General features: G+C 30.4%; 5 protein-coding genes across 9 annotated transcripts; 3 read left to right on the top strand and 2 right to left on the bottom strand.

Moving 5' to 3' along the window:
• Positions 1 to 261: 261 nt before the first annotated feature.
• Positions 262 to 6534, top strand: LOC143347945 (BLOC-2 complex member HPS3). 2 transcript variants are annotated; one of them, XM_076777622.1, is made up of 5 exons: positions 262 to 710; positions 917 to 995; positions 1092 to 4389; positions 4504 to 4618; positions 4705 to 6534. In XM_076777622.1, exons 3-5 carry the CDS (start codon positions 1159 to 1161, stop codon positions 4884 to 4886), a joined length of 3528 nt encoding a protein of 1175 aa, XP_076633737.1. In that variant the 5' UTR covers positions 262 to 710; positions 917 to 995; positions 1092 to 1158; the 3' UTR covers positions 4887 to 6534. The 2 variants fall into 2 exon arrangements, with proteins under 2 accessions (XP_076633737.1, XP_076633738.1); XM_076777623.1 differs by having other exon boundaries at positions 262 to 981.
• Positions 6535 to 6608: 74 nt separating this feature from the next.
• Pex5 (peroxisomal biogenesis factor 5) lies at positions 6609 to 18490 on the bottom strand. 3 transcript variants are annotated; one of them, XM_076777629.1, is made up of 9 exons: positions 9565 to 10036; positions 9011 to 9188; positions 8818 to 8900; positions 8290 to 8737; positions 7668 to 8208; positions 7429 to 7597; positions 7193 to 7350; positions 6962 to 7129; positions 6609 to 6886 (listed from the first exon to the last, which is right to left on the bottom strand). In XM_076777629.1, exons 2-9 carry the CDS (start codon positions 9081 to 9083, stop codon positions 6847 to 6849), a joined length of 1680 nt encoding a protein of 559 aa, XP_076633744.1. In that variant the 5' UTR covers positions 9084 to 9188; positions 9565 to 10036; the 3' UTR covers positions 6609 to 6846. The 3 variants fall into 3 exon arrangements, with proteins under 3 accessions (XP_076633744.1, XP_076633743.1, XP_076633742.1); XM_076777628.1 differs by lacking the exon at positions 9565 to 10036 and adding an exon at positions 18469 to 18490 and having other exon boundaries at positions 8818 to 9188; XM_076777627.1 differs by having other exon boundaries at positions 6611 to 6886; positions 8818 to 9188; positions 9565 to 10035.
• Positions 10384 to 14673, top strand: LOC143347949 (uncharacterized). Its single transcript, XM_076777630.1, has 2 exons — positions 10384 to 10579; positions 11379 to 14673. Exons 1-2 carry the CDS (start codon positions 10531 to 10533, stop codon positions 12767 to 12769), a joined length of 1440 nt encoding a protein of 479 aa, XP_076633745.1. The 5' UTR covers positions 10384 to 10530; the 3' UTR covers positions 12770 to 14673.
• LOC143347950 (beta-1,3-galactosyltransferase 1) lies at positions 14362 to 19492 on the bottom strand. The gene is made up of 5 exons (XM_076777631.1): positions 19218 to 19492; positions 18412 to 18652; positions 17658 to 17923; positions 16160 to 16434; positions 14362 to 16082 (listed from the first exon to the last, which is right to left on the bottom strand). Exons 2-5 carry the CDS (start codon positions 18650 to 18652, stop codon positions 15659 to 15661), a joined length of 1206 nt encoding a protein of 401 aa, XP_076633746.1. The 5' UTR covers positions 19218 to 19492; the 3' UTR covers positions 14362 to 15658.
• Positions 19493 to 20078: 586 nt separating this feature from the next.
• Positions 20079 to 22682, top strand: Or (AP-3 complex subunit sigma-2 or). 2 transcript variants are annotated; one of them, XM_076777638.1, is made up of 4 exons: positions 20079 to 20514; positions 20606 to 20717; positions 20802 to 21185; positions 21997 to 22682. In XM_076777638.1, exons 2-4 carry the CDS (start codon positions 20649 to 20651, stop codon positions 22117 to 22119), a joined length of 576 nt encoding a protein of 191 aa, XP_076633753.1. In that variant the 5' UTR covers positions 20079 to 20514; positions 20606 to 20648; the 3' UTR covers positions 22120 to 22682. The 2 variants fall into 2 exon arrangements, with proteins under 2 accessions (XP_076633753.1, XP_076633754.1); XM_076777639.1 differs by lacking the exon at positions 21997 to 22682 and adding an exon at positions 21587 to 21990 and having other exon boundaries at positions 20079 to 20717.
• The last annotated feature ends 13 nt before the right edge of the window (positions 22683 to 22695 follow it).

Raw genomic sequence — 22695 nt, 5'->3', positions numbered from 1 at the left:
CCGAATAGGGTAGATGTCCCCGTCATAGCAGATATGTAACGGATTACCGCTTGCAAAAAAGGAGAAGGGGCTCATTCCGTAAACCAGTAGTGCACCGAACGCTGAAGGGGACGGATCGGTTATATTAAAGTGCAAAGAGAACACACTGGATTATACAAACAATAAACCGGTGTTAATTTGTGTTGCAATAAAATAATAAATACATAAACTATTTAAACTCAAACATTGTTGGTGGGAAAATACTATAATTCCGGGGGGGGGGGGGGGAGATATGCCGACATTATTATATTAAAGAAAAAGTTTCCAAATTAAAAATAGATTAACGAAATGACATTTTTTATTAGTACAATTATTAATATTTTATCAAATATATGTCAGGAGCACCTTGTAATGTTGTTATTTTTAAATCGTATCGAACAGGCGGTAAATTATATTAAGGCGCGTAGGTTGTATGTTTGTGTTCCAATTGTAAATGCACATGCGCGTACAAGTGTATCTGTCAAACGAAGTGTATTGTTTGCTACTCCTTTGTGATATTAACAGTGTTTTTTAATGATAATTCTGCATAAAATCACGTATGAAATGCTGTAGCAAGTATTTCAGACAGATTTATTAATATACTTGTTCCGTAATTTACTGTACCGATCAATTTCAATATTACTTACTGTATAATCGTTGTTATATGCGTGAAAGTGATCGAGAATGTCAAGGTACGCGTCATTGAGTTCGTTAACACAGATTTTTAGGCGGCTAAATCAGATTTTTGTCACTTAAACAAATTATAAACGATACTTGAACAATTTCTTTTTATTCCTAAACTATATCTCTCTGGTATTGAAAAGTTAAACAAAAACAACAACGAATTCATCGTTTTTTCGTGATTTTATGCGAATAACTCATATTAATTATTATATAGAACAAAATATAAATAAAGTCTAACGAATCGCAACAAGATATTCTTCTGGGTGCAATTTGATTGCAGTATGTATAAAAAGGTACAGCCATACCAAAGATTTAAGAAATTATTTCCAACTCAATATTACTTACATTCAGTTTTGTTACATAAATTGTTCGCATATTTTAAATTACAGGTACAGTGATTTCCTTCTAAACATAATATAAGTATGTTTATGAATCTGTCTTAGTACAAATTTTAACATGGTGCGTGTTATTACGGTACATAATTTTTTGGGACAAAACATCACTCAGATTGAGGAGCCAACTGCAAGTTGCATAGCAAATGCATCTGGCCATGAAATGCTTCTCTTAGCACTTTCAACACATTGTGTTGAAGTATGGGAATTGATGTTGTCAGATATTAAATTACATACTGTATTCCCAACAGTTGATACAATTAATCAAATGGTACATTGTGCTAAAGGTGATTATGTTGTAACATTAGAATCAAAATATGGTAGAGATGCAAGTGTCAATAACCAGATTGGAAAAGCAACTAGTAATTTTGTTAGAATTTATGTTAATTGGGCTATGGTAAAAGACCAAAATCAATCTATACGTGCTAGAATAGCAGGACGTGTTACTCCAACTTTAAATCGTCGATTAAATAGTTTAGAAATGATAGAATTGCCATTAATTGTACAGCCAACATTAATTGCATGCTGTCAAAGTACTGGTAACCTTCTAGTTGCTTCAGGAAATAGTGCTATTCTTCATGAATTCAAAATTGAAACACAACAAGTATCAAAAATGAAATTCATAGATTTTGAGGCAAGACCATGGTCTTTGGGATTCTCATTTTCTCCTACACACATGGAAATTGTTGAAGATTTTATATCAGTCATGGATAAATCAAATTTATCTGTTTTTCGACTGACTAATTCAATGTATGAAGATATTGATCAACTTAGTTCTCTAACTTCTACAAATTCCTCATCTATTGATAAAACATCTATATCTACTGATTCCTCGCTTGTGGAAAGTAGTAATCACATGGGAAATCAAGATAGTAACACAGTATTGCAAGCAACAAATTCAAAATATAAAAATTCTACTCAGAATCTCCATTTTGTCACATCAGACAATAATGATACCAGTGGAATAAACACAAAATCTAAAATTAATAAACATAAAAACTCCAAAACAAGCATATGGTGCAAATTAGAAATGGAAGAATTCAACAAAATAAAATCTAACAATAACAAAGCTATCATAGATCTAGATCGCTTAATGAGCAATGAAAAAGATGAATTACAGAGATTAATTGCTCAAGAAGTTATTGATGGAAATTCTCAACCATTAACTGTCAATTTTCCATCTATAAGTTTAGAAAGAGCAGGACCTGGACATACTTTAAGTCCTTTTGTATTAAACCCACCAGACATAAGAATCATAATTAAAACAAATTCTCCTGACTTAGGTTGGTCAGAAAATTATACAATAAAAAATTTATTATCTCTTAAAATAGTAACAGTTAATAATAATCCTAAACTAGATGGAAATTCTGAACTATTCAGTTGCTTGTTACTGAAGCCATTATACATGAGAAAAGAATGCAACAGTTCTTGTATAAAAAAGTCAATTCTCAGATCAGACAAATACAGGTACTTACAAGGTGTAAGTTGTTTCCTATGTACACTACAAGAAGGATATCTTTATCATTTCTTTGCTACTAGTACAAATCCCACAGATGCGACCTGTTTAACTACTTATCCATTTACTGCAGCTGTTAATCATGTAGCATTGGAGCACACTGCTTTACATGCATTAACTGAAGCTGGTCTCGAATCTTACACATTACGTTTGTCTCATCACATCGCGAGAACCTCGAATAATATAGATAATGTTCAAATAACATGTCCTAGTGTTTCTGAACCTGTTTGCTTAATCGGCTTACGATCATTTTTGGGAATACAGCAATTATTACATAGCAAAAGCTATTTAGTTCTTTTAGCTAAAGCTGAGAATTCATGGACGTTATATTCTTTAATTCTACCTAAACTGGAAAACTTATATTACGACATATTAAGCGCAGCAAGAAGTCACAAATCTTCTAGCCCTAGCACTTACAGACATTTATTGGGAGAAGCTCATGCTTTGATACGTTTAGCGAAAGACACCGCGTGCAATTGTTCAGACATCAATGAATCCGATGATACTGCAAATGAGAACAGACTGAAATTGAAAAATTTATATAATCAATCATGTGCATTACTCGCAGATTATTATATCCGGTCGGAAAACGAATCTGATTGGGATCGTTGTATACCGTATTACAAAATGTCGGGGCTGAAATTTTCAGAAGTATTATCTAGAAAATCAAGCCAAGATGCACCAGGTCTTGTTACATTTTTAACAGATATACTTCTAAAATTGAAAAGCGGTTCGGAAGCAGATGCTTTATTCCAAGGGTTTAATATCGTAGAAATGATCTGTAAGCTGAAGAAAGGGGACTTATTGAAATTGATTTTCGGCAGCCCCGTGTTGCGCGAGTACACCACGGAAAAATTGATACATCTTTTGCTGTTGTACGAAACTGACGAACTAGTTAAGTTAACTTTAGCTCTTCTATATATCCAAGCCGAAAAACAAGAACAAGCAGAAAGAATACTTGAACCAGTCTCGGCACAGTGTATTAAAAGAGTAGTTGTTGAGCATTGGGACGTATTATTCGACATGACGGCAATGAGGAAGAAAAGTCCAATGATTCCAACATTCTCTGATTTCGCCGGAACATTGATGCGTCTAAAGAATTCTACGTTCGCTGATATTTTAATACAAATAGTAGAAGATGATGAAATTCTATCTCTTCATCAAATCATCCAAGTGTTCTTGGAGTACTTACCTTCGAGAGTAGGTCGGGATGGGCATAGCGCGGCAATGGCGTTACAAGTTTTTCTCGAGAAGTATCTACACAATTACTTTAGTACAAAGTTAATCACAGACTCGTCTGTTATAAATAAAAATCAAATATGCACGGACTTTGCTTTGGTTGAGGCGTTCAAACTACTGGTACGATCGTATCTAGGCAAATTGTCTCAAACTAAAGTGTACAAAATAGAAAATAAAGAAAATATAGACGAAAATTATACAAATTTCATATTCTCAAAGTTTAGACCCGATTATTTAGATAAAATGCCCCCGTACGCGAAAGATTATCAGAAGATATTAAATACGAATAAATTAAACGATTTGGCTAATATCGACAAAATTGGAACTGAAAAACCTATACCCGCAGAATTGTTCAAGTTACAATTGTTACTGTCCTGTGATTTCATACCAAACGAATGTTTGCTCGAAGTGAAGCAATTTCTTGAGACACAAGAAATTGATGGCAGTTTGTCTTTGAAAACGCTATGCATTCAGAATACGGAAGAAGTAACAAGTATACTCATGGAGAACTGTCCACAAGCTGTTACCCAATATGCAAAGGTACATATGTACTGCACAAGAATAAAATTTCGTTTTCAATTTTTGAAATAACCTTTTACAAGAGATCTGATATTTTTATAATAAAATGTTACGAGATTTCTTTTGTAATTGCAGGATATTTATACTAAAGAATCTGAATGGAAATATTTAATTGAATTAACGCAAAATAAAATTTCTATGTCGACCAAACGACAAGATTTGCATTGTTTGTACACGCAAATTAAAAAAGGTAAATCTTGTCGAAATACTTCGTAATATTTCTGCATAGATGTTTACGAATATACGGAGTCGTGTAATGTATTTTTTATATTTCAGAAATTCTAAATTATCTACCGCGTATACTATCATTAGATAGTTTGCATTGTGTTCTTCCGAAAGACGACATCATAGCATTCCAAAAATGCACTGAAATGTGCACACAGATTATGCACGCGGAACACGTTAAATCCTTAATAATGGAAACTGGACAGGAACTTCTGTCGACTCTGAAATTATGAGCAACAGTTCGAACTAATTAATTGTATCGTCATATGACGATAGCATAGGTCCAATTCATTTTATTATTAAGAGAAAAACGGTATAGATATCTTAAATACAACACAATAAGTTGTGTTATATGAAAATTATATAGAGAAGGAAAATTCGAAACAAATTATACTTAGTCGAGTTTGTTAAGAACAATAATTAATTCTTCATGTGATACGACTTTTGCGAAGTTCTATTAATCGCAATTTATTACTTAATGAATCAAATCAGTCGTTTATTTCTTCATAAAAAGTACATCTGCATCACTAATCATGTTTCAAGTATTAATTACACTTTCGTGGAAGTCCTTTTTATCAAAAGTAATGATAAAATTGCAAATAATTATTATCGTATGCATAATTTTACAGGTATTGTTAATATTCGGTCATTTAAACACATTTAACCCTCTACGGACGGTCATTTTGAAGTGTGAATATTACGAAAGTGCAAAAAAGTAATGTGTATCTAAAAATTATTTTATCCAATGTGTCAATTTTAATTTTAATTTATGGTGACGAATTTCCCCTGATGTAGATTTAAAATGATAAAAATATATTGTCCAGTTATATACAAACACCGTCCGCATAGGGTTGAAGAAACACACATTTTTTTTTTATCAAACTGATTAAGGTATATGATTTTCGTTACAATAATTACAGTAACGCACAAATTTTTTATGGACAAAGTTATTAAAAAAACTGTCAAAAACTAGAGACAAATACTATAGATAAAATTAATTCATCTATAATCAATTGTTGAAATGTTCTATATAGATATATTATATTATGTCTAGACGTATGTTATCTTTCCCTTAGCTAGTGAAATAATTAAATCGTAACTAATAGAAATTTATACAGAACCAAGTAAATAAAATTTAAAAGGGTAGAGCAGTGGTTTCTAAACATTATCGAAGGCGCACCTTTAAAAAAAATTAAAGAAAATGTTTGTGTCCAAGATAAATAGTATATTTAAAATATTATAAGAAAAATATACTTCTACAGATGTTAAATTTCAATGATCAATGAATCTATCAATAGAGATTTTAAATTTTCTTTCGCGCCTTCTACTTTGAAAAACACTAATTTAAAGTGTTAAATATAATATTTAATATAATAGATTGCTTGATAAATTGAATTAAGAAATTCTATAGTGGTGACCATATATTTTTGACTGGTGTTTGACTGTTTCTAAAAATTTGTTAAAAATTGTTTATATTTTAACCGCTAAGGGCGGGATGGCATGTGTTTAGAAAAACACTTAGTGTTAAGATGATTATTTTCTATTGACTTCGTTGATTCTATAATGTAGCACATATTTTCATCACTCTTTAAATGTTACGGAATGTGTAACTTTGATGTGCCTTTAGGACTAATTTCTCTTTGTTATAAATCTAATATAATTCTGTTAGAAGTGATCTACGATATTTATAAATTCTAATAGAAATAATATACCTATAACTCATACTAAAATGCTTCTTTATTTTAATAGTGTTATTAGTTTATTGTATGGGGGAATGGATATTACTTGACCATTGAGAACATATGTTCTCCCTATCTTATTTTTTTAAAGCCCAAAAAGTTAATTATTTTACTCAGGGATTAATTCATTTTTATTGAATTCATAACAATTTTATGTACATATAATTTATAACCCATTTTCAATTCATATAAGATGAAATAATAAGAAGCTGTATACCTGTTAGAAATATTGAATTAAAACAACTTCTAAAAATATATATCTTAATCGGGTATTTAACTCTCGTAGTGAAGAAATTATACATGAGTAGTGAGTAAAAACATGAGTCTAGTTATTGTTTGTATATACATTTTTGAACTATTAAAAAATATTTTTTAAGCATTGTATTTACGGTACCTTAAAAACTAAAAACGGTTTATACTTTTTAACAAATAGCTTCAACAATTTTGCATGCCTTCATATAATTTCAAATTCCTTATTCAATCTTGTAAGGTCTCTGAAATAATATACAACACTACATGTATCATAAGTTTTGATATGGTTTTCAGTAGAAGTATCGATAAATGTATACCTGCTTTCTATAGCTTCGTTAAGATTGTATTTGTGCATCAACGAAATAACAAGTCTTAACGTTGACCAAATGGTATTCGACATCGCTTTCGGCAAATAGCTTTCGCCTTGCGTTCCGCGACCAGCAGCTTGTTGATTTAAAGCCGTTAAAAGATGTTCACCTGCTTCTCTATAAGAAAATAAGTAATTTCATAATAAAAAAAAACTATCATATTAAAATGAGTTTACTTACTTATATGCACCAAGATTAATGCACGAAATACCCAAATTGTAACGTGCTCTAATAAATCCGGGCGATAATTTTAAGGCACGATGGTATGCATTTATAGCTTCTTCTGATTTCTGACCATTAGCCAAAGTTGCACCTAATCTATTCCACAATCTGGAATCCTTCTCGAAACATTATGTTTTTGAGGGTATGTTAACAACATTTTAAATGAAATAGGAGAAGCTTCATTTCATACATACATTAGGGCGTACTTGTAGCGCTGCCTGGAAACAATCGCAAGCTTTATCATATTCATTGGACAAGTTAAAAAGTACCCCTAGCCCACATTGCACATCGGCATCTATTTCTTCCCGTGGATTCATTCGTGCAGCTTGAATATAAAGATTTTTTACTTCTTCGTGTATATCACTAGAAGGGAAAAGTAAATGTCGTTAAGTACAATTTCCTATGTATGTTATTCAAATTATTAACTTCTTACTCGAACAAAATAGATGATACACTGGACTTTGGATGTCGATCAATGTTAGTCTTCTTCACTGAAAGATACTTGTATTTTTCATTTTTTAATAACCATTCTTTTAAAGTTAAGCATGCTTGATTTTGATAAGACTCATTTGTATACGAAACTGCAAGAGCCATAAGAGCAGCACCATTTGTTGGATCAAGAGTCAGGCAGCGTTTTAAAGCAGAAATAGCTAATGGGTCTTGTTCATTTTCAGCTTGAGTTTTACCAAGAAGTAGCCAAGCTTCTGGATTGTCTTCATTTTGTTGCACTGCAGCCTCAAAACAAAGTATAGCACTTGGTAAATCACCAGCCTCTAATCTCTTTTTTCCTTCTTCTAACGCATTAGATACATTCTTCATAGGATTTTCTTCGTGAAATTCATACTCTTTGAATGGATCGTAGAATGTATCGTACTCCGAAAGCCACGGGTGTTTTGTGAACAATTCCTCGGACGATGATATTTTGTCCCATTCATTTTGTAGTCGTAAAAAGTCAGATTCATAGTTGTCTGCCTCTAAAATGAAAATTATTTAGCTAAAAGTATATCTTGTAAATGACATTAAGTTAGTAAATTAATATTAACATATACACTGACCTGAAGATGCATCTTCTTTTTGAAATTCATTTACCCATTTGCCAGCAACAGCTAATTCTTCTTCTACCTTATTCAGAACTTCAACTTCTTGGTCACTATTACTAGAAGTTTTGTCTTCAGACTTTTCATTACTGTTTTCATATTGTTCTGTCCACTCTTCGCTCGTAGTATGAAAATCTGGCAGTGATTTTTCATTACTATCTAATGGAATATCTCCCTCTTGCTGCATAAATTTCATAAATTTCGAGTATGCAAAGTTAGGATTATCGCTATTTTCTATCGTTTCGGTTTTATTTGCTTCATTAATGTCACTTTGTATAGCATCTATACTATGCTCAATATATTCTTCTGCCCATTTTGGTCCTAATCCTAATTCGTGCGTTTGTTGAATTAAAATGTTTGAATTTTGTTCTATTTCTGGATTCCAGATATCATCAGTATGATGTTCCTAGATCAATAGAAAGAACAGTAAACATTTATACTATAACATTTTAATGCTAATATCATGTTACAACAAAAAAAAATTACATTAAAGTGACGCCCTGATTCTAGATACTGATTTGCCCAAGCTGTATCTAAACCAGTTAATTCTTGAGCTACTCCTGGTGCTGCTATAGGTGGATGAATGTTTTGATCAATTTCACGCATTTCTTGTAATAAATTATCCATTCTAAATGTTTGAGGACACGAAGGATTTTCTTCTAAAAATTGTTTAACTAACTGATCTGAGTCTGAAGCTTGAAAAGGCTCCATAGGTCCAAAAGGACGATGTATTCCTTCTTCTTTGAACCCATGATCACGTACAAAATGTGATGTAAGATGAATCAGAGAACTAGATCCTCCGCAGTCACCCTCAACTAATTCACGAAATGCCATCTCTTTTTATTATTAATATTCACCTGTATCAATCCAAAGAAAGCAAGTTTAGTTTGGGAAACCTTGATTAACGTTAATATTAATAATAATAATAGTATATATGTGTACATTCATAGACCTTTACACTTTGTAACTCCTGATTATCATATTTGATAAGACACAATAAAATACACAATCATGTAACAAAAACTTCACTAAGCAACCAAGCAGTATTAGCAGTATTAATTTTGATAGACATTAAATATTAAAGTGAAATATAGCTAAAACATAAAATAAGACGTTTACTACAAAAGACTGCTTACACAACATTAAAGTTGAATGTTATTTATGCCTTTGCTAGATAAAAAAAAAAAGTGATCACGAATTTCGCGTGTACACGAAAGAATAAAGTGCACAAACCTTATTTTGTTACTGATGTAACTTAATATTTTGATGGTATCGTTGACGTTACACTAAAAACGTGTCTTTATGTCAAACACACTCTGTTCAAGATTGTTCATTTCCCTGACATTGGACAATATCGGTAACACGCACCGAATAAATTCCGCTGTATAATGGTGGGGCGGGCGGAATTATCATAGCAAATGTAGTACGTGTTAACGTTTGATACTAACAAGATGCATATCATAAAGACATTGTGCACGAACAATTGGCGCATGAACGTCAAATCATCGACAAGTTGTTGAACGACGTAAAAACTTGAACATCTTTTCTGTAACGACTAATACATTGTTCGTACTAACAATATACAATTTTAAATGATAAGAACTTTGCAAATTTTCTTCTGTTGTTAAACGAAAACTTTTTATCTACTGAATAGTTATATAACTAATTAAAATTGCTATGAATATTATGTCCACATTTTATGTCCCTTCGTGCACTTGACGAAGATATGAGATCGTCGACGATACAGAAGATCATTTTTAAATTGGACATATTCTCCTAACAGAGATATAATAAAGATACACTGACATATTGGAATCGGTGCAAATTATCAATGATATGGAACAAATTAATTTTATTCTAACTAAAATAGTTACTACGAATCAGTATTTAATATATGCAGAAAGAATTTTTTAATAATTCTCAAATGTTAGAACTGGACAAAGTTACTTTGGAACATGCACTTCGCATGAAATTCTATTACAACGCCATCATACAATTATTTTGAGAGTTAAAGCTCGTATAGTCTTCGCAAAACAATATGGTGTTCATCCTCTAGGTTATTCAGACTCATTGTTACACAGTACAGAAAACGTGTATAGCCGTCGTGCTATGGCGTATGACTTCATCGTGTTAAATAGAGCTGGATAGAGCAGGTTGTTTGCAGTTACAAATAAAATTATAGTGACAACAAATTTAGATATGGCTGGCTTTGCAAAGACACAACTTATGAAATATGGATGGACAGAAGGTATAGTAATGGAAAACTCGTGATATTTGAGTTCAAATTATAAGTATACGTGATGTCTCAGCTAAATAAGATCACCTAAATGTCTACTTTATTTTTTGCTGTATGAAAGACTTCTCAGGACAAAGTTGAAGTGTTTTACGAACTGTATGCACAGAAAATATCTCAATAAAAAATGTCAAGAACTGTATGGTTATTACGGTCGATGAATTGCTTTTTTATGCTCTACAAGGATAAAGAAAAAAATTAGGGAGTATCTGAAATCTTGAAAAAACATTTTTTGTAAATATGTTTGGAATGAAAAACACCATATAACTGCAAGTCTTCCGTGCGCGGCTCGGGCAAGCTCGGGAATCTTCGGCGCAAGTCGGTTGCCTGGTTTGCGAACGTTGGCACGAGACAAGGCAGTCTTTTGTCAATGGTCGGTGAGTGAGCACGTGGAGTGCCTTCATGGTTTGTTATTTGACTAAACTCTTATTTGTTATTACCTAATAAGGTACAGTGTGTTAGTGCAGTATTTTACATATTGCATATCGTAGGATTTATGGGGCTTCACAAATATGTTCTGTAAAGTTTTTTCGTGTAGCAAAAAATAAGGCAGATATTTAGGTGATCTTATTTAACAGAGACAACCTGTATGACCCATTTAAAATGTTTTACTACTATATCGTGTTGTTATGTCAATGTATTTAAACAAATTTGTGTAGTTTAAAAGTTGCATACATCAACTTACAAACGAATTAGCATAGTTTCATGAGAGATGTTATTCTTTAAGAATGTTTGTACTTTTATATTGGAACAGGCAAAGGTCTAGGTAAAAATGAAAGTGGTATCACAGAAGCATTAAAACCAAAATTGAAATTTGATACATCAGGAATAGGACATAAAGATGAAGATTGGAATGAATGGTGGGAGACTGGTTTCAATAAAGCAGCTAATAATATTACAGTTAAATCACAAGTACATGGTGTTTCTATATCAGTTTCAAAGAAAAATATAACTGGTGAACATTCTAAGAGAGATTTAGATGAAATTAAATATAGATATACTAAGAATTATAGAAATTTTCTTAAGACTTCTACACTCCTTAATGGCAACTTAGTAAAAGAAGATAATTCAAATGTATTTGAAATAGAAAAAATTAAAAAGGATATAACACATTTTCCTTTAACGGATGAAGAATTATTTAAAGTATGCGGTGGTAGGACTGCTCATAAAGGAGCTAGGCATGGTTTAACATTAAATGGGAAATTGAAAAGAATTGCACAACAAGAGGAAGATTTATTAAATATAAATGTATCAGATAAATTACAAGAATGTAATAGTAAATTTGAAAGTGAAACATTTATAATAAATAATAATGAACACACAATCTCACCTACTACTAGTTTACTCCCTGAAGAAGTAAGCACTTCAAAGGTATCTAAACATACAAAGAGAAAAAATAAAAGACGGATAAATGACCTAAACCATAAGTTAAATATTTTATGCACTATAAGTGATAGCGATGAAAAAACTAAACAGAATATTTCTGATGATGTAACAGTTAGAAAAATTTCAAAATTGAAGTGTACAAAAGTAAAGAAAGAGAGCTTAATATCCTGTGATGTTAAGAGTAGTAATAAAGAGGAAGGAGATAAGAAAACTTATATTCCATTTTCTGAAACTCAAAAACAAGTAAATGAGCAAGATGTAGAAGAATTTGATAGTGAATCTACATACAGAAAACAAAGAAGAAAATCAAGAAAGAAAAAGAAAAAAGATCAAGATTACAAAGATGGTAACATAGTTAATATATTGACAAATTTAAAACTAGATGATTCTCAGAGAAAGAAATTTAAAAAATCACATACAAAAGATTCAAGTATACACATTCCTATTAAGGATAAAGATATTACTATATCAGACTCTAAATTTCAATCAGAATCTTCTCCATTTTTGTGCGAGGAGTCTCCAGATGCACATTCCAAAAGGGAGACAAATAAATTAAATTCTAGAATATCAAAAAAGAAAAAGGCAAAATTAAAAAAAAAATTAAAAATGAAATTATATAAAATAACAGAAAGTTTAAAGGCTGTTAATTTTAATGCTGAAGAACCTACTAAAAGAAATAAGAGTAAAAAGAAATTAGATACAATAGTGGAAAATACTGTAGAAACTGATATTGCTAAGTTTTTGAAAAAAAAATGTTAAAATAATATACATATACTTTAATACATATAATTACGTTATTATACATACAAAATATTATGTATGTATTTATTTTTTAAACGTAATTAATATTTGTGTATAATCGTCTAATTAATATTTTTTTATATTATAGTTAATAATAACTCTTGTTGGCTCTTATTCATTTTTTAACAAAATAAAAAGTATTTATATTCAAACACAATTATTGATACAATTCTATTTTAATTGTAAATAATACATATATCTTTATTTCGAAATATTTAATACAATGATAGAAATAAAATTTAGACATGAAAGTATATAATATTGTTTTTATTAAAAATTTAAACATGGGGGTCTGATACTTAAATATAAAAAAAATCATAGTTTTACATGCTCTTAATATCAGAGTCTCACTTTCTATTTTAAAATTTATTACTGGACAAATTAATGTCTAACAATTCAATGAACACACAAAAATTGGTTCTAGTATACTGTGTATAGTGTGTCCCATAAAACAAGTGATAACTGAGAGGGACAAATAGAACAAATATTTATAACCAAATACATTAAATCGAGTTTTAGTAAATGGTGTATGTATATCCCAAGCAAGTTTAATATAAATTTTTTCGAAAACGAAGTGCCATAAAGAAACATTTATTTTGAAATGAAAAATTACACTTTTGTTTACACTCATTGGAGGACACCTCGTATATATATTTTTTCAATAAAAATTTGTTATTAAAAAATATAGTATTTTTGTTACGGAGAATCAAGTTTGTTTAAAACTTAAACAATGACTTATAAAAGAATATATATGATAAATGTATAATTAAATTGCTATTTAGCACCAAATTTTGCAATGTGTTAGAAGTTTTCGAGCGATGTATTTGTACAAAATAAAACGAATTTTCTAAGGCCACTAACATACTCCATAGAGTCATTAATAATCATAATTTCATTTACACTAGTGAATAGATCTCACTCAACAAATTTAATGATTATTAAAACCTGAATTTATATTAATTAATTGTGTTAATAATTGATTTAACTATTGATACATTAATTATATATCTTGTAATAGGATCAGCAAAAAACACACTTTTATTTAAATTTCATGATCATTAACTAGATGATAATTAATTCAATTACTCAGAATATTAGAAATATAATTATCATTTTTATCACCTTCATAATCATCATTATTAGTCTTAACTGATGCATTATAATGAACTCTTATAAAATTTTATATTATATAATTATAGCATACATTAGGCTACATTAAATTCTTAATTGTTAAATGCATATCGTTGATACTTATAAATAAATATCGTAGATAATGGTATTATATACAAGATACATTCATCAAAGAACTGGATAAATGAACTTATTACTTGTTATCATACCAATAAATAACAGCTACTAAAATCATAAAATGTATAATTTAACTTTGTAAATAATTACAATACATAATCATGACAAAATATCGATATTACTTTATAAGTAGCATACAGAATATACAAATTTACAGAAAGTTTTTAAAAGGAATCAGCTATGAAAAACTATTGAGATTAAGTATAAATAGCAAAATATATATGTATATATTCACATAACAATTTTTCTAGAACGTGTAAAGTCAAATATTTATTCTGAAGAGAAACTTCATTTTATTTAGGCAATAAGTGTTGTGTTACACACTTATAATATGTTTTATATATTTTTTGTTGTATCATTATGCTTATTGAGATAAATACGATCATTAAAAAATTTTATTGCATATTAGAAGCTTTTTCTAAAATATGAATGTAATTTTATATATTACTTATAGTAAACATCAGAGATATTTTATCATAACATCGAATGTAAATACATTGCTCAATAGAAATTTTTATAAAAATATAAGATCAATTCAAAATAAACTACAAACATTCAAGTCTTATTAAATTTTCGAAACTTATCAGTACCTAACTAAATCTACTAAGATTAATGAGATTGTAAAGGAAGCATGATAAAGTGGAGGAAAACGCTTGATAATCTTTATCATTACCATACACAAGTTTTAATTATGCTACGAGTTTCATTATGTAAAATTATCATAATTAATATTGTATAGTTTCAGATCTATTCTGTGTTATAAATATCGTACAGCCACTTCTAATAATTTACATGTTTATAAATCGCAATTTTTAAATATTGTTATAACAAAAGCGGCTGTATTTGAAACTTGCACCGTAATTTTTAAAATAGTTTTTGGTTAAATAAGTATATAAAAAGTTCGTAACTCAAATAGTTTTACTAAAATCAACTACTTTTACCAATAGTTTTGTATGCACGACATTTACTAATATATCTTTTTAACAACGTTTCTATGTCATTTATATAAACTTATACCATTGTAATACCTATAGGAAGCAGCTGATAAAATATCAAATATCTGGAGTTTAAAGTAAATATTTTGATTAAAATGAGATTCCTAATTTTTTTTACACAATAGTCAGACAAGTGTTCAGTACTTAATCATCAAAGTTTCATATAAGTAGGCAAAAAAGTTACTACTTATACAGGAAATCTAATTGACAGCGTTTTCTTAAGACCTACTACTGTTCAAATGGAAAAATAGTGTATAAAACCTTCAATTATTTACTAAATGTCAGTACAAGTCCTTCTTGCAGTAAAAATGCATGATGGAGACAATAGAATAAAGGAAAAAAACTGGTACAAAAATTCATGACATTTAAAAATTCAAAAGTATAAAAACATATTCAGATCTTTTAACAATTCTAATACAAGTATCTCTTATGATTATCAAGAGAAAATACTAAATGTCCGATTTCAAAACTTCTTTTAGTAATTTTTAACAAACATTAAATCAAAAATAAATAACAAGTTTGATGTTTAAAAGTTCCAATTATTTTATACACATTTATTTATGGTTCTCCTTTTCACTATATAGTATCCAACATTCCTACCATTTCTGCTTAAGGTAACTGATTTTTTATCAGTATGAGAATGGTTACTGCAAGAAAGATTTGTATCAATTAATTTGTTCCATATCACATACATATTAGACACATTAACTTTATGTGTTGTAATAACATTTTTTAATATACAAGGATCTAATTTCCTTGGAATATAACTAAAACCAGGATGATTTACAGGCCGTATTTTTGCATGTTTTGCACAAAGACCAGTAATATAAACATCTTCTAAATGAAGCAGTGGTGTTGCTAATGCTGTTTGATACAACTTAAATGCCACATCTAGACTCATCACATACCCCGTACCCGATAAATAATTAGGATATACTTTCTCTGAATACATATATTTTGGTGCATACCTATATAAACACATTGATGTGGACTACATCTATACATTTTATTACATGTATTTATTCCATGGTAAATTATTACTTACCATTTGTTATTTGGGTCTAAAATAGGTTTTGCATTGCAAATAAGAGAACCTAATAATGTATTGGTAGCTTGTGATCTTGAGTGTAATGTTTTCAGCAAAGTAGGAATATTTACAAACATGTCATCGTCTGTTTTCATGAGGTATTTAGCTTGACCACAATTTGATGTTATCCATTTTAACATCATGACAGACTTTAATGTTAAATTGTTATATGTATCATAAAATTTTTCTTGAATAATATCATTGAATTGGTGATTTTCTTCAGCTATTATACTCTGTAAAATAATTTATTCTCAAATTTGTTACATGAACTTTTATTTATTAACCGTTTGAGTCCCATGCGCCGCTTTCGCGCTGAACTTTTCAGATGCATGTCGCATCGTTACTTTTTCGTATATAAATAATCCAAGTAATACAACCCTCGGAAAAATTTTAATGGGGTATTCTAGAGGTCAAAATAAGACGAAAATCAAGAATACCAATTTGTCGATGAAGGCTTCGTTAAAAAGTTATTAACAATTAAATTCAAAAATTTCAAATCGTTCTAAAAAAATTATTTTCGGTTGCGGGGGTCAATTACAATCATTTTTGGTGAATAGACATACCCCCGAAATCCTACCCACTTTCTAAAAAAAAATTCGAGATGTGAAATTTTTCGACGGAAAAAAAAATTTCAAATCGTTCTGAAAAAATTATTTTCGGTTGCGGGGGTCGATTACAATCATTTTTGGTGAATACACATACCCCCGAAATCTTGTGCATTTTCGAGAAAAAAATTCAGTACGGGCGGAACTTCAAAAGTTAATAACTTTTTAACGAAGCCTCCATCAACAAATTGGTATTCTTGATTTTCGTCTTATATTGGCCTCTAGAATCCCCCATTAAAATTTTTCCCAGGAGTGGTCAAACACCTTGAATACCCTGATAGGAAGCTTCGAAATATTTTCTGATACTTAAATGTTCTGTTTTTGATAGTTATCGATGTACAAGCTGTGATAAGTGTTCGTGGTGGTCCGACAAAATATTAAAACACTACATTTGTTTAAAATCTCTATTTTGAATTTAGTCGTTCGAATACTTTTGTGACGTTCATTTAGTCGATATTATCAAGAAATGTTTCATGACTAATGTTTATATTATCAAAGGTACTTGAAATTTAATGTATGTAATTAAGATCCTTATATCTTATTATAGATATAAAAATATTACGTAATTCATAACATGACTCATATTTTTTTAGCTTCAAACTTTTCAGTTCAGAGCGTTCGAATACTTTCGTGACTCACTGTATATACATACATATTTCATAAAATAATAAGTTAGAAATTAAAAGTGTACCTGCAAACATAGATTAAGACGAGCGCTATCGCGCTGCTCGGCTTTTCTAGACACAGAATAAAACAAACGCTACTGCGCTGTTCGGCTTTTTTTCGATCGTGTTTTTTTTCGATCTCTGGTACTCAAACGGTTAAACCCCTTACTGTATACAAGTACGCACATTAAGTGTATCGTTGTCACTTTGTCCCAAAAGAAATGCTACCTTTACCGTTGAATTATATACACTATCTAAATTATTTCTGTTAGCCCAAGTATTTCTTATGGCTGAACGGGCTTTGAGATTCGTAACGGCTGAACAAATAACAATTAGGAGATATGGTGGTGGAGAACAAATGCCAGTAGGATTTAAAACTGAGGTTGTATTCTCTGGATGTATATATGTACAAAGGTCTCTTGAAGTATTATATGCCCATCCTGGCAGCTGTGCTGTAAATGGTTTTTTAGAAAATATTTTGTTCTAAATCTATAAATAAAACTATAATCAGACAAATTCTTTCCCTTAAATTCTGACTTTGTTCATGCTGATAGAAACAAATATTCATTCAACTTCAGCATCACTCAAGCACACTATAATAAATAATCAGAAGAAGAAAAGTTATATGATTTGTGCTAGTACTCACTCTACTATTTAAATTTATTTTTTATTTCTTGCTGAAATTTATTCATTATAATATAAAACAAATTACCTATAATTACTATCACAATAATGATACTTATTTTATTGTTTTTAAATATTCTTGTATATAATATACATCTATCAAAAATTATATTTAAGCTTACATTAGTAGATTCCAAAGATAATTTAAGTTCAATATCAATCAATAATTAGGAAAGAAAGTGAAAGCAAAATCAATTGACAAGACCGGTTAGTTTATATTGCAATAGGATTTCGAGCAATGTTAGTGAATGCATACCAACTGAGGCTACCAAGTGCGAAACACCATTAGACTTTGCAGGGGACGGATTCTCACCTAAGCCTGAAAATGGGCTTTGGACAGAATGATATGCTGGCACATATAATAAACCTAGTGTAGCCAAAATAACAAATCCTACTGCTAATCGCCGAACAAATGATATTCTTCCCTTAATTGTTCCATTATTATTTATATTGGTGGCTGATGGCAATTCCAATGGCAATAGTCGTAATCTGTCCATCTAAGTACAAATAACATATCTTTTCTTATATCAAGTTTATAAAAAAACGAATCTATAAACTGTACTAGATGTAATGTAATTTTATCTCTATAACTTTATTATTTAAAAACAATCTATTAACCATCTTTGGAATATACATATATATTATGTAAGAAAAGTAATTATTTAAAAAACCAACAAATACTTGTAATAATATTTTAGAAATAAACGCGATAATAAATTAAATTTTATTAGAAACTTAAAAAGACCACAGTGAAGCAATTCTTATAATATGGATGAAACTTTTTGCAATGATATCTTGTAAAAACATGTTATTGTCGAAGAGCGACGTAAATTTGTTATCTGATTATATGCAATAAATCACCAAGGTAAACAAAATACATTTTGTACGAAATGTCATCTCCATAATTTTTGTATAAAAGTATTATCCATTTACGCGGATGTTCGAATGATTGCTTTTTTTTTTTTTTTTTGATCGAGTCATAATGTACAGTATAACGAAAATTAGATAGGAAAGTTGCAATACAACTGTCAAATTAAATATGTACTTTGTAAACAATCTTACCTTTGAGATGCGATGACTACGTTACTACGGTGCATTTGACAGATCTCCATTTACTTCAATCGTAAGTTAGGACTTACGATTCATCGAAGAGTATTATAAAATTTTGGTAACACATTTCAGTGGACGAGTCACAAAAAAAAGAAAATGAAAGGAGCATTTACGCCCCAGTTGTTTTCCATCCGTCCCAATACACGATAAAGACACGAATTACATTGAAACGGTTTATCAGGAAAGTTCTTTCGTGGCCAAGTAACTAACCTTCTTGACCACACTTACGCACACTAATGCACAGTCACGTGTACATGAGCTCCTGTGCTTCGGGCAGCTTCGACAATTCGAGAATGAAGGCGAATGCGAATCTTTCCTTCTTGCTCTCGAAATAATTGAAATCCAATTTGCGTCAACCGGCACGCAATTTCGAGTTTCGACCAATGTTACTAAACGGCAGACCGGGACTCTAAAGAAACTGCCCCTGCACTTCGTACGACCTAGTAAACAAAACCAGTAATTAATTGAACAATTGAAAATAGTTTCTTAATAATAGCAACCCTGGACATCATGTAACGGAAGAAAGACTTTTCTACATTTGTTAACTTTACTGATTTCTGTAGTCGAGTACAGTTCATCGGCAATTCATGTGTCACGAAGCCTCATTAAATGATAGGCCTATTCTGTAGCCCGTTAATGATACAATAGTAATAATAGGCATACATAGGTCGGAAAATAAAAATGCCTAAGCAGTCAAGACTCAAACCCGTGTGCCGGTTGACGCAAACCAAATTTTAGCTGTTTCGAGAGCGAGAAGAAAAAGCTCACATTCGTCTTCTTTCTCGAATCTCCGAAGTTGTACGAAGCGTGGGAGCTCACGTACACGTGGCTGTTATCAAGGTGCAAGTGGTGGGGCAGTTTCCCCTGGGTACCGGTGTGACGTCGTACACTGGTACCACCTGATAGTTCCGATACCACCAGAGGGCTACGTAGCACGTTCAGTTGGATCAGTGGCAACGTCAGTTGTCTCTTGAGTTGTGCATCAACATTGAAAAATTGGCATTTAATCACTATAGTTTATAATTATAAAACAGTAAAGTTTTTTAATTGACAGTTGTACAATACCGTTTGTAAAAATATTTTACGAAAATTAAAAGGAAGTAGGAAATACATAAAGTTTATAATGAGGTTTGAGTATGTTAATAGTTGTAAGGTGAACCATTTATTGGTTTAATTCGTATCGTTATTTTTATGCCAATTAAACCGGTAATGAATACGAATTTCTTCGATGCCGTAATGGTCAGAAAAAGTTAGTTATATTTTTGTCATATTGTGAACATCGAGATTCGAAATTTTAACCGGCTTGTATATGTACAAATGAACATATATTTTCGATACAGAAAAAACGAAATCACCGTTCATCTCGTTAACTGATTATTAGTCATGATTAAGGCAATTTTAGTGTTTAATAATCATGGAAAACCCCGACTTTCGAAGTTTTATCAATACTTTGTAAGTATAACAAAGTAGTTAAACTTTATTGTTTCTGTTAGCCATTGCTAGATTAAATAGAAAGTGTCTTACTTTTTCTTTTAGAACGAGGATATGCAACAACAGATAATAAAAGAAACATTTCAACTAGTTTCAAAAAGAGATGATAATGTTTGTAATTTTTTGGAAGGTGGAAGTTTAATCGGTGGATCAGATTACAAGTTGATTTATCGACATTATGCAACACTATACTTTGTATTCTGTGTTGATAGTTCAGAATCAGAGTTGGGAATTTTAGACTTAATACAAGTTTTTGTCGAAACATTGGATAAATGTTTTGAAAATGTTTGCGAATTGGATCTTATCTTCCATGTAGATAAAGTTCACTATATACTCAATGAATTAGTAATGGGTGGAATGGTTTTAGAGACTAATATGACAGAAATACTTACAAGAATTGAAGATCAAAATAAATTGGAAAAGCAAGAGGTAAGTAGATTTTTATTGTTAATATTTAACAGATAAATACATGTTTGTACGTTTTAAGCTTTTGTTGTATAGTTTATGAGTATCAAAGATAACAAATTTTATACATAAAATAGCAATGCACTGTGATAAAGTTTAACTTGATTAGTCATAGTTGCAATGACTAAGCTGTGTAAACATCCCTAAACTGTTTGGGCCCAATGTGACTTTAATCTAATAAAAATTATTTTTGTAAAATAAAAAGTCATAAGTAAAGTGACATTAAACTTCATCAAGAGTAGCTATCTGGGCTTGAAGAAGTTAACAGCCTATAGCAATTTATGCGTTAGCTATGCATGCATTGGAATGTTTTGTAGAGCAGTTTCATATGGTGGTAGGACTGATTGACCTAACATGAATTTTAGGGAACTTACAAATCAGGACGATCTTGCTCACCTCGTCCGTTTGTCCTTCTGGGGCCCCTTCCCTAAGTAAATCGGCAGTAAAGAAATCAGACCATTTTTTGTACACTTTCATTCCTTTGTATAGTTTATTTGATCCCTTCTTTTTTTTTTCTATTTCACCAAGAATTTCGAAACAAATTTTTCGTAGCTTTACAAAATAAATACTCATAACACGCATGACGGTGCTCTCGTTTGTAAATGTCTGCTCGGATAACAGTGCCTTAATGCAAATGTATACGTCGCTATGCTCTAAGAATAAAATATGTATTGCGTAGCTACTCATTTGTCTTTACTTTTACTAAATAATTTTAGTTAAAAGATCCTTAAAATTTTTCCGTTTTCCATTTTTTCCATCCATATGGTATGTGCAGGCAGGAATCACAGCAGCACCAGCGCGTGCTGTTTCTGCTGTCAAGAATATGAATATACCGCAACAGATAAAGGATATGAAGTTACCTGACTTGCCACAAGCTATAAAAGATCTCAAATTCTGACCAGCCGTTACTTCGTTGGCCCCAAGCTGACTGGTTTCCTCTACAATTTCAAGTGCAAGTAATACCACAACAAGGGTATTTTTCCCCTCCTTCCAAGCAAATGAAAATGCACCAATACTGTCTGCAAACTCTTCGTATGATCCTATCTCGGCAGTACCAGAATTAAAGAATGAAGATCGTTTTGGGTTTTAATGCTCTTAAAGGTTATTTATACCGAAGAGGAGTTTTATTATGAAATTTAGAAGAGTATTTATGTTTGACTTTGGAAACAAGGATTTGAAGTAATTGAAACACTATATTCACTCAAAAAGAGATAGATTTATAAACATACTGCTACTATACTTAATAAAATTTCCATCATTCTTATATAATATTAAAAAAAAATATATATTTTCATTATAATGTAATTCCATAAAATTTAATTTTTATTACTTAATTCAAAGCAGTATAGGTTAGCATTATCTCATTTATGAACATCTTCATTCGGTTATCATTAAAGATGTTAGACATTGTTATATTGTATCGAACAAGTACCAAATAAATATTATAATACTGCATGTCAATTTTTATTTGTTA

Source organism: Colletes latitarsis, chromosome 11, assembly GCF_051014445.1.
Source record: "Colletes latitarsis isolate SP2378_abdomen chromosome 11, iyColLati1, whole genome shotgun sequence".
NCBI lineage: Eukaryota > Metazoa > Arthropoda > Insecta > Hymenoptera > Colletidae > Colletes > Colletes latitarsis.
This window is presented reverse-complemented; position numbering and strand designations above follow the sequence as displayed.